General features: G+C 37.1%; 1 protein-coding gene across 1 annotated transcript in view; it reads left to right on the forward strand.

The window, feature by feature from the left end:
- Positions 1-12,573, forward strand: part of LOC108987345 (ATP-dependent DNA helicase 2 subunit KU70) — a 36,969-nt gene that overhangs the window by 18,031 nt on the left and 6,365 nt on the right. The window contains exons 5-11 of the mRNA XM_018960250.2: positions 6,687-6,792; positions 6,925-7,042; positions 7,133-7,216; positions 7,298-7,356; positions 7,817-7,950; positions 8,079-8,122; positions 8,943-9,019. Of these exons, the coding sequence (XP_018815795.1) occupies positions 6,687-6,792; positions 6,925-7,042; positions 7,133-7,216; positions 7,298-7,356; positions 7,817-7,950; positions 8,079-8,122; positions 8,943-9,019 (622 nt within the window). The remainder of the gene's footprint in view (positions 1-6,686; positions 6,793-6,924; positions 7,043-7,132; positions 7,217-7,297; positions 7,357-7,816; positions 7,951-8,078; positions 8,123-8,942; positions 9,020-12,573) is intronic.

Consider the following 12,573-nt stretch of genomic DNA (forward strand, 5'->3'; position numbering starts at 1 on the left):
ATAAACAATTTAACTTTTTCAAATCCAAAAACAAAAATAATATTAAAAAAATATATTCTAACAATATTTTATTCAACTTTTAACTTTAATCTCATCTCATCTCATCTCATCTGCGAAAACAAACGAGGCTTAGTTTTTGAAATAGGTTTCCTAGGGAACAAACTACAAAGTATGATTTTGGTTTGACAAAGCCTTATACAATGACTGAACAGAAAACTTCCGATTCCTAGTCTTCATCCACAACATTCTGTCCACCTCATAATTACCAAATTGCAAATGATACAATAAGTTATAAAAATTAGAAATGATTCCAACTTCCCAATCATGAACAGCTCTACAAAAATAAACATTCCACAAAGGGAACCCATTGGAATGATCTAACAATTCAGACACTGAGGCCTCCTGATTAAGGGCCATCCTAAAAAGGGAGGGAAAAGTGGTCTTAAGAGCTGAATCACCACACCATAAATCCTGCCAAAAGCTGATCCTCACACCGTCACCAACCTCTAAATTAATAAGCCAAGTAAAATCCTCCCATCCATTTCTAATATTCTTCCATAAACCAACACCGTGCACACTTCTCACTTCATTTGAACACCAGCCCCCTCGGAAACTCCCATACTTCAACTCAATAATAGTCTTCCATAAAGATTCCCCTTCTTCATGATACCTCCATAACCACTTCCCAAAAAGTGCCTTATTGAAGATTTTCAGATTACGAATTCCCAGCTCTCCACTAGAGATCAGTGTACAGAACCTTGTTCCACTTGACTAGTGGAACTTATACTCCTCTCCAATTCCACCCCACAAGAAGGCTCGAAAATTCTGCTCAATTCGATTAGCCACACTAGCCGGCAAAGGAAAAAGAGATAAAAAATGTGGGAAGGTTAGAAAGTGTACTCTTAATAAGTGTGATTCTTCCCCCTCTAGACAAATACAACCTTTTCCAACCGCCCAATCTCTCAATTTTCTCCACAACTGCATCCCATATAGCCTTAGCTTTGAAGGAGGCCCCAAGTGGAAGGCCGAAGTATTTCATTGGCAAAGAAGCAACCTTACAACCCATAATACTTGCTAGCCTTCTAATATTCCTAACATCTCCCACTGGTACCATCTTGGATTTCTCAAGGTTCACCTTAAGACCTAATACAGTTTCAAAACAAATCAATAAAGCCTTCAATGTTTGTATGTGACCTGGATCCATATCACAAAATAATAAATTGTCATATGCAAAAAGAAAATGAGACACATTATTGAAACCATTGTTAATGCTTCCCATCGAGAAGCCAGATAAAAAACCAGCGCCAACCAAAGCTTCCAACATACAACCAAGAGAATCCATGACAATCACAAAAATAAAAGGGGAGATCGGGTCCCCTTGTCTCAAGTCGCGTCAGCTGTGAAAAATACCAGTAGGGGTTCCATTAACCAAAATAGAGAACCAAACCATAGTTACACAATGTTTTATCCATATGCGCTATCTCTTCCCAAAACCACATCTCTCAAGTAAGTAGAAGAGGAAATCCCAATTTACATGGTCAAAAGCTTTCTCTATATCCAGCTTACATAAAAGGCTTGAGGCTCCCATTCGCTTGCTTGTTCCCTTTTTAGTCATCTTCTTCATACAACTGCAATTTTTCAAGCTAGTATCGGGGAAATTATATCCATTAATTATTTTTTGGGTTTTTAATTTATTGAAAATTGTCAAGGTAATGCAAGAAATCAATAAAATATTATAGTTTTTTTCCCTTTTTTTATTTTTTGTTGTTTGTGTCCTGATGAGTTGTATCTGGATCTACTTCATTTAACCTAATTAAACCTACAATAGTAAAGTTTTATTTCAATTTTTATTATCTTAGAGACCTTTTATTTTACTCTGGATGGGTCTTAATATTATGATGCATTAGAGGACATGGTTGTAATTAGTGTAACTTGTGAGTGTATAAACGTCAATTGTATGTAATATATATATTGCTGTACATCAATGAATGAAATATAGGATTCCCTCCTTGAATGTCTACATGGCATCAAAGCCATGAGTTGAACTGGGCACCAGGGTTGAACTTGCCGTCGTCTTCTATGCATCCCGGCGAGTTTTCCGTCATCATCGGCCACCAAAAGGGCTCTCTGTCGACGGCAAAGTCGAAGCTTTAGAGTGTTTGGTTGCAAGTATAAGCTTATCCAATCCTTGAGTGGGGATAACTCCAATATGGAGTAAGAACGTGTTCCTATCCGAAATATTACCTGTTTGGTAACGCGGATAAGGTAATACCCAGAGCACTTATTCTCATTTAGGATAACCTAATATGTGTTTAAGGACAGCAGCAAGCCGGTATGGTTCAGGCCCGATATTGGCCGATTCAGACTCGATACAGATTGATAAATGCCGATATAGAACCAATATAGGCCAATTCAGAGCTGATACCGGCCAATACAGATTCAATATACGTGACTGTTTTGGCCGATACAGACTGATTTTGATCAATATAGAGCCAAAATTTGGTTTTTCAAGTTGATTTTTTGGGTCCTTGAGCTGGATTTCTAGTTGTCCAGATTTTTTTCTTCGGTTTTGTTATCCATATTTGGGGGATGCTTAGAGAGTGAGATGAGATAATAATTTTGTGAATAGTAGTGAGATAGTTTGAGTTAATGTTTTATGGGATTTTGGGAAAAGAGAGAAAAAGTTGAATAAAAAATATTATAAAGTTAAAATATTGTTAGAATATAATTTTTGTTTTGGGATTTGAAAAAGTTGAATTGTTTTTTGTTTGAAAGTTTGGGAAAGTTGTAATGATTAGTTTGAAAGTGTGTGTATGAGTATTTTTGGGAAGGAAATAAGATGGAATGATATGGGATGAGATGAAAACTAATTCCAAACATCCCCTTAATATTGTGTGTGAATTTTCTGTGTCCAAGTTGAATTGACATTTTCTTGCATCCATGACAACTAAATTTGAGACACAGTTGCCTGATGCCACTTGAGGTCCGTGTGGGAGACATGATGCCAAAGGTAATCCCATTCGAGGTTGAGAATCTCGTAAGTGCACCCATTGTGGTCGCACTAACCACTTGGTGGACTATTGTTGGGATCTACATGGTAGACCATTTGGGTCCGCTAATCAAGCCATTTGCCAAGATGCTACATCACTGTCACCGAGCTACAATTGAACTCTAGATATGATTAGCATATCAAAGGATAAGTATGATCAGCTTTTGGGTCGCACACGGGCTTCATTTTCCATAGCTACTCTTGCCCACTCAGGTATAGCATCCACGTCTTGTCTCATCCATCCAAGATCCATGGATCATTGATTTAGGAGCTAATGAACATTTGACCAGTTTGTCCTCTGCCTTATCTAAGTTAGATACTGTGACATCTCCAAAAAGTGTTACTCTTGCTAAGGTTACAGGCATTGGATCCACTAAGCTCTTCGACTCTATATCCTTGTCATTTGTTCTATATGCTCCCAGTTATCCATTTAGTTTGATGTCCATTAGTAAGATTACTCAAAATCTTCAATGTTCAGTGACCTTTTATCTCTCTTCATGTATCTTTTAGAATCTCAAGATGGGGAACATCATTGGTATGGGGCATGAAGCTGGTGGTCTGCATTATCTTGATATTAAAGAGTCACCCACTTGAGCCCTTACATCCTCCACATCATTTGCTTATGAATGTCACTGTCGCCTTGGTCACCCCTCTCTTTCCCTTTTGAAGCGTCAAGTTAGGAATTTAGGAAATGTGTCTCCCTTTCCTTGTGATGCATGACAACTTAGTAAACATCATCGTGTGTCTTTTGTATCCCGAGTTGATAAACGAGCATCGAGTCCTTTTGAATTGGTTCACTTTGATATATGGAGACCAATCAACATTGAATCAAATAAGTTTTAGTATTTTGTCACATTTGTTGATAATGCTAGAGAATATCAATCTAGTGCTTTTGCTACTTACTTAAGTAATAAAGGAATTGTTCATCAAACTTCATGTTCCTATACACCCCAACAGAATGGGGTGGCTGAGCGCAAAAATCGTCATTTGTTAGATGTAACCCGAGCTCTTTTATTGCACATACATGTTCCTAAATGTTTTTGGAGTGATGGTGTTCTTACTGCTTGTTATTATTAACAGTATGCCTTCATCAGTTCTCAATGATTCCTCTTCCTTCTCCATTTTGTTCCTTTCATCTCCGCCATTTTCTCTCCCTCCAAAACTCTTTGGGTGTGTTTGCTATGTTCATAACCTTAGCCCAGGCTTTGATAAGCTTGATCCATGTTCTACCAAGTGTTTTTTTGTTGGTTATTCTCGGACTCAAAAAGGTTTTCGCTGCTAGTCCTGTTCTTAGATGCTACTTCACGAGTGCTGATGTTACCTAACTTGAGTCCTTACCCTATTTGTCGGACACATCTTCGAGTGTTGAGTGTGTTCCTCTACCATTACCTACTCTTACACTTTCTCCTTCACACTCACCTAGTCTTACGCAACCCTCCTCAGTGCCTTCCCCAGTTCCTTTACAGGTTTACTCTCGTCGCTTGTGGCCGCCGGCTCCCATGCCTTCACCAACGGTGTCTCCATCTTTAGATCTTGAGTTACCTAGTACTTCAGACTCTCCATCTATTGCTTTCCGCGAAGGTACTCGTTCTTGTGTTACGTAACATCCAGTTAGCCAATTTGTCTCATATCATGCCTTACCTCCTTCATTCTCATGTTTTAGTTCTCGACTTTCAAAACTTTCTGTTCTTAAGACAGTTCATGATGCTTTATCTAATCCGTGATGGAGGACAACTATGAAAAATGAAATGGATGATGCTCTTCACCATAATGGGACATGAGATCTTGTTCCACTACAACCTGGTAAACAACCTGTTGGCTGTAAATGAGTATATACAATTAAATTTCATCCTGATAGTTCTGTAGAACGTCTGAAAGCCCGCTTGGTTGCTAAGGGTTACACTCAAACATATGGCATTGATTACGAGGAGACTTTCTCCCCAGTTGTCAAAATCTCCTATGTTCAAGTGTTGATCTCTCTTGTTGCTAATATAGATTGACCCTTATTTTAGCTGGATGTTAAAAATGCATTTCTACATGGCGACTTGCATGAAGAAGTTTATATGGAGCAACCACCTGGGTTTATTGCTCAGGAAGAGTATCAGGGTACTGTATACAAGTTAAAAAAGACATTATATGGTTTGAAACAATCTCCTCGAGCATGGTTTGGGAGGTTTTCTGATGCTGTATTGGTATTTGGTCTTCATTGATGCCAAACAGACCATTCGGTATTTCACCTACATAGTGATGTAGGTCACATTTTGTTGGTTGTATATGTGGATGATAGTGACTCTGCTGGAATTGTTAGGCTGAAACAGTTTTTACATGATCAGTGTTAGACAAAAGACTTGGGTAAGCTTAGATATTTCCTTGGAATTGAAGCTAGTAGATCTAAAAAAGGTATCAACCTATCTTAGAGGAAATATGTGTTTGACCTTTTGGAAGAAACTAGCATGTTGGGTGCACGACCTATTGACACTCCTATGGACCCAAATCGTAAATTATTGAAAGAGGAATGAGAGTTGTTTGGAGATCCAGGTAAGTATCAAAGACTTGTTGGGAAATTGAATTATCTTACTATCACTAGACTAGACATCTCTTATGTAGTGAGTGTACTGAGACAATTTTTACAAATGGCCAGGGTCTCACATTGGGATGCTGTAATTCATATTCTTTGTTATCTTAAGCGAGCTCCTGGCCTTGAATTGTTGTATCGACCAAATGGATATCTTAGAGTTGAAGCCTTTTTAGATGCTGATTGGGTAGGATCTCCTTCAGATAGATGATCTACTATTGGATATTGTACCTTTGTGGGGGGTAACTTGGTTACATGGAAGAGTAGAAGCAAGCAATAGTAGCTCGGTCTAGTGTAGAAGCTGAATACAAGGTAATGACTCATAGTACTAGTGAACTGACATGGTTGCAACACTTCTTTCAAGAGATTGGGTTTCTAGCTCCTGTCCCTCTTCAGTAATGTTGTGCTAATCAAGCTGCAGTGCATATTGTCTCCAATCTTGTGTTCCATGAGAGGACTAAACACATAAAGATTGATTGTCACTTCATTCGGGATAAGATACCAAGTGGTGACATTTCTGCACCTTTTGTGAAGTCTGCAAATCAACTCGCATATATGTTTACTAAGGCCCCATTTGGATAGTGAAAGTGTTTCATCTCATCTCATCATTACAACTTTTCTAATTTCCACATAAAATATAATAAACAATTCAACTTTTTCAAATTTGTAATGATAGTGGGAGTTTGAGAAAGTTGTAATGATTAGATAAGATGAGATAAGATGATTTATGTAACCAAACGAAGCCTTATTGTAAAGTAGATCGAATGTATTGTATGGAGCCACGTTAGTTTGTGAGTTTACTTTTGTGGGATCTCTTTGTGGTTGTAGCATTTCTCTTTCTGAAATATTATATTTGTTCTCAAAGAAAACAACTAATCCTTCTCTATCACTAGCATAAACTGTGTTTTGGCATTGAAATAACGTTTGTGTAGATAATCTTTTGAGCTTTGAGGATACTGGTTAGTATTGCTTGTATTGCAATGAGAGAGGTTCTACTTGGCTACTTGCCTCTTTGATGAATTAATGAAGGCCTGCCTGATTCTTGGAATCTTTTTCTTGCAGAAAGATTTACGAAAGAAATTGGGAGTCAGTATGGTATTGTGTCTGGGACTCGAGAAAATTCTCTTTACAACGCTCTTTGGGTAGCACAAGCACTGTTGCGTAAAGGGTAACTCTACTTCATTACCACTGTTGATTTTCTGTGGCAAATATTTTGAGTTTCTTTACTTGAATTTGATTTTGTTTCCTAAGACTCCCATCTATATGGTATCTTATAACAATCAACACATTACTATCTCAGATCTGCAAAGACGGCTGATAAACGGATACTTCTGTTTACAAATGAAGATGATCCTTTTGGGAATATCAAGGGAGCAACAAAAATAGATATGACAAGAACCACATTGCAGCGAGCTAAAGTACTGATTTGCAGATGTTTCCTACTTTATTATTTTCTTTAATATGCTATCCTTTTTACATCATCTCTCTCTCTCTCTCTCTCTCTCCAGGATGCACAAGATCTAGGCATCTCAATCGAAATTCTCCCCTTGAGTTGGCCAGATGAGGAGTTCAATGTTTCTCTTTTCTATGCTGTATGGCCGGAGCTCACTTTGATTTCAAGTAACGTTGATATGTAGTTACCTTACTTACTAGTTCAACCTTGTGCATCTCAGGATTTGATTGGATTGCAAGGTGATGACCTTGCTCAGTTTTTTCCCTCCACAGTAGAAAAGTATGTTTCCTATCCTTTTTTTAATGGTATTATTTAGTTTTCTGGACTTTGACATCACATAGATTTGGGGGAACCAAATGTTGTATTATGCATATGACATTTCACACAGTTGCATTATGCATCTAACTAAATTAGTATTGTGGTTATGGTTTCCCTTTAGCATTTTTTCATTTGCACTTGGAAAAATATTTTCTATGTATCTATGATCAATTTTGAAGTGATACCAACCATGGTCTTGTGATGCAAAGGAAATCACTCTTTAGACAAAAGAACTACAAAACTTCTGTTTTTTTATTGCACATTGGTGCTTCCCATAAAGGAAAAAGCAAATATATCTTTCCTATACACTTGCTGATGATATGACCTTCAACAGTTCTTGGGTTACCTATTGAAGAACCATCAAAATAAGTATTGATACATTTGCTTTGGAAGATAAGAAAAATCTATATTCCAATTTCAGATTGCAAGATATGAAAGATCAACTGAGAAAGCGTATGTTCAAAAAGCGCATAGTTAAAAGAATCACGTTTTCTATTGCAAATGGATTATCAATTGAATTGAATTCCTATGCTTTGATACGCCCAGCTCTTCCAGGTATATCACCATTTTCTAGTCAAGTTTTGGTGTTTAGCAAAAGTGAGATTCTGTATGTCTAGTATGCACGGTTAATAGCTGAACTTTTTTGTTTTGGTTTTTTTAAATTCCCCTTCTTGGTTTTATAGGAGCAATTACCTGGCTTGATTCTGTCAGCAATCGTCCTTTGAAGGTGACATTACTCGAATTATATTTCTTTGAATGCAGATGCTTAGAAATATAGTTATTTACACTGTACTCGTAGTTAACCCAAGTGGCCACTGCCTGAAAGGACGTGTCTTGGGGAACACCCTTCTATGACGTGTATTTATTCTGTAAGAGATGTGAATTGAGTGTTCAAGAGAGTTGATGATTTATAGAATAACCAATGTGGCTTTTGTGGTAATGAGCGTTAAATTGGGTATTGGTCAGGAACAGTATATCAACTCATCTATACAATGCTGTTAATTCTAAAATGGCCTGAATCCAGACAGGATACTGTTAATCATTTCTTTATTTGTAGTTTATTTAAATTAGTCCAACGATATTTCTTTTTCAACTTCGAAGTTCATGTGGGTTCTTTATCTTTTGAAGAGCTTTTGGAACTTTTGAGTTTGAAAGAACATAGTTAGAAGGCATGTAATTCTTCCCCTATTGCTTGATGTGGTAGTGTAGGGTCTTGTGACAGTCAAGGTAGTTGCCAAGGGACAGTTATCTTTTTGGTGCCCCCAATAGCTCATCTCTTCAAATTACTAATCCTTTTTACTTTATTATCCTGATTCTAGCTTTTCTGCCTGTGAATAATTTAGTTGTCAGTTGCCTTTTATATTTCTGCGAGTAAAATATCTACTATTTTACTTTTAAAAAAGCACAGTTAGATTGTTGGGGAACTGTCCTACTAATTAGAAAAGATTTGATCTAGTTTTTCACACTTAATGTGTCATTTGTTTTCATTTGGGTAGTTACCGTGTAAACCAGATTTTTAAATCAAGATCAGTTTTGACTTTGTGCAGACTGAAAGATCTTTCCTCTGTTCAGATACTGGTGCATTGTTGCTAGAACCTCCTAAACGCTATCAGTCCTACAAAAAGTAAGCGTGTTGTTTTTGTTTATCATAATATACCATACAAGAAGTGCAGTGCTGATAAATCTGTAGTTCTTCATCCTTATTGACTAATACCTCTCTGCTGCACGCTTTTCCTCAATGAATACTCAATACGCCATTCTGAAGAAACATAAAGTGAACTTCACTGACATTAATTGCATGGTTTGATACCTTTGAGGCGTGATTGTATACTCGTGGGATGATAGTGCAGACTAAGATCAGGGCTCAATTTCAAACACATTTTTTGGTGTTGGGATCTATTTGAAGCAACACTGGAAAAATAGTTCTATTTGAAGCATTACTGTTTAGAAATGATCAACTTTGGAGAAGCAGTGCACTTTCCAGGGTGGCATTTTTTTATCTGGTTGGCAGCTTTGAGAAAGATCTTAATGGTGGACAACTTGAAAAGTAGGGAGGAATGTCGTAGTTATGGATTGGTGTTGTATATGTATGTAGGGCGGAATAAGCATTGATCATCTTTTGCTTCACTATAAGGCGTGTCACTCCCTGGACCCAGAGGGTTAGGGGGTGAGCCCCTGTCACTCAAATCAATCATCAACAATAGTAATCAATGTAACTTCAAGTAAGATAAGGTAACCTCAATAATATATAACTTCATTGTCTCCAAAAATATTCTTCCAATTAAACATAATTGAACTCCTAAGCAAAAATGAAACTCCAGAAGAACAATCTCAATAAATGAATAAATATCTCCATGTAACATTCAAGAAAACATTTATCTCCCTAATTAAAATCCTTTGATAAGTTCACTCGTGCCCTTTGGCACTTATTCTAGTATACTAAAATCACTTGTGCCCTTGGCACTTATTCTACCACGCTCAATAGTCCCACCCATTTGCTTCGTATTTTTGATCCTCAGTTAGAACCTCAAAAAGTGTAATGCTCTAATGGAAGGCCTAAGTCACATGACCTTTGCTCCCAAGCAATGTGGGATCCCATACGTCATTTACCCCTATCACTCATCAAAATGGGGTATCACAATCTCCTCTCCCCCTATATTCTCGACGTCCTTGTTGGGCCAGTCCATCGTAGGCGGTACGACTCAAGTCTCACATTTCTGGTTGGAATAGACTTTGATACCATTTGTAACGCCCCAATGGAAGGTTTAAGCCACATGACCTATATTCCAAAAAGATTAGTCAACGATACAATTAGAGTCCCATTGGATTTGATACCATTTGTATGCCCCAATGGAAGGCTCAAGCCACATGAGTCCTAGGGGTATCAAATTGTGTTAATGAGTCGTATTCGTGTTGTGTCAATGCATGTATATTATTTTATATAGGTCAACTCGAATACGACTCGTTACGCTTATTGTGTCAAAATCTCAAATCCTAATACAACCTATTAAGATAATGAGTTGACACGACACGACCCATTTTGACCCGTTAGTGAATACTACAAAATAGGTTAACACGACCCGTTTCAACCCGTTTATGTAAATGGGTTGAACAGACCCGAAATTAACCCAACCTGTTTATGTAAATGGGTTGAATAGACCCGAAATTAACCCGTTTGACTTGATTAAGTTTAGCATAATTTTATATAAATGTTAAAATCACAATATCTATAAACAATATAAAACTAACCATAATTCCAAAATTACAAACGAAATAATAAAAATATCGAAATTAAATTCCAAAAATTTTACTTTTAGGTATAAGGGTATAATTGTAACTTTAACTTTCTTAACAACCACTTTCTTAACGGGTTGACCTGTTATCAACCCGTTAAGCAATCGTGTCTTAACGGATCAATCCGTTCTGACCCGTACCCGTTATGACTAAACTCAAACCTGCTATTATCGTGTTGTGTTCATATTGGGTTAACGGGTCGTGTCACATATTGTCACCCCTACACATGTCACATATTGCCACCCTTACACATGACCTTTACTTGAAAATGACTAGTCAATGATACAATTAGAACCTCATTGGAACATTATAAAGAGCAAGAACTTCTTCCCAAACAATGTGAGATCTCATACACAACTTACCCTTATCATTTATCATAATGGGGTATCACAAAAAGTCATGTGAAAAATAACAGAGTTAAACAGGTAAATTATCAACAACCCAATAAATAGCAAATATATACTAGTGTGTAGAACATGAGCCAATAGTTTGTAAGCAATGTAGTGATGGACCAAAAACCAATACCATAGTAATGTAACTCGATAAAACTTACCCCAAGGTCATGAGCAGTCACAATATCAATAATAGCAGCCATAGTTTTATGCCTGTGGTGGAACCAGTAATAGTACACCTGTGGCAGGTCCAGCAATAGTAATGGTAACCGAGAAGGTGTAGTAACAGTAATTCATGCTCAGGGTTTTTTAAGAAGCAGTACAATAACAATAACAGTGCAATAATAGGAAAACATCTTGTGACTGTAAAGTTAGTACAGAAATTGGTTTCTCTGTTTATACTGTAGGAAAAACATGGTCATGTAAAAATAGCTCATGCCTACACATTCATGACAAAACATCCTGTACGGTGTTCAATACAGAGAATAGTGCTTGGGTTGCTCTCCCTCTTTGCTTTGAATCTATATCCTTATAAAAAATGATCTGTGGCATATTTAGTGACTTTTTAATAGATAAGGGTGATAGATCAAATTGTATAAGGTTTCTAATTTAATGATACAAAAATTTATGGGTGATGCCTAAGAGGGTGGTAGAATTAGTTGGTTAAACACATGGAACAAATTCTAGTTGTTGAGCAAGACTACATAGGAAGATAGTTTACAAGTCCCTGATACAAGACCATAATATACAATGCACCAGACTAAAAAATGTTAGTAGTGAGAAGTATAATGTATAGTGGGCCTTATAATGAAAGCCGGATGTGTGTATTTTGCCTTGTCACTATAAGCCTTCGTTTTTAATTACTATAAAGCTAACATACCAATCAGGGACTGCAAAGTCACCACTCAACTCTTTTTTTTGTAGGTAAAATTAAAATTTTGTTATTAAACAGAAAGCGTAGCCTAAGTACACAGGAAGTATGCAAAGAATACACCCAACAACTAGGAACTAGAAATGGATACAAGTAAGTTATTGAAAATTAGTCCCAATACAATCAATGACAGAAGCCCAAGGTAATAGCGTGCTGAAAAAGAATCTCTTAAGCTCATCCAAGGAATGCTCCCGATCTTAAAACACCGACCATTTCTCTTCAATGTCTCCATCCAAGGACACCACATAATACAAAGAAGAATCATTTTCCATACAGTAGCGATATGGATATAATGGTATTACCCCTAAACCCTCTCCAACACTCAAAAATATCCATCGCCGTTCTAGGCATAACCTAGACCAGTCCGGTTGAAGATATCATCCCACAAGAACCTGGACACTTTGCAATGTAATAACAAATGATCCACCGTTTCCCCATTATTTTTGCAGAAGTAGCACTAGTTCATGACAATAAGGCCATGTTTCCTCAATTTGTCAATGCTGAGGATTTTCCCAAGGGAAGCAGTCTAATCAAAGAAAGCTACCTTAAGAGGTACCCTAC

This window comes from Juglans regia, chromosome 7 (genome assembly GCF_001411555.2).
Source record: "Juglans regia cultivar Chandler chromosome 7, Walnut 2.0, whole genome shotgun sequence".
NCBI lineage: Eukaryota > Viridiplantae > Streptophyta > Magnoliopsida > Fagales > Juglandaceae > Juglans > Juglans regia.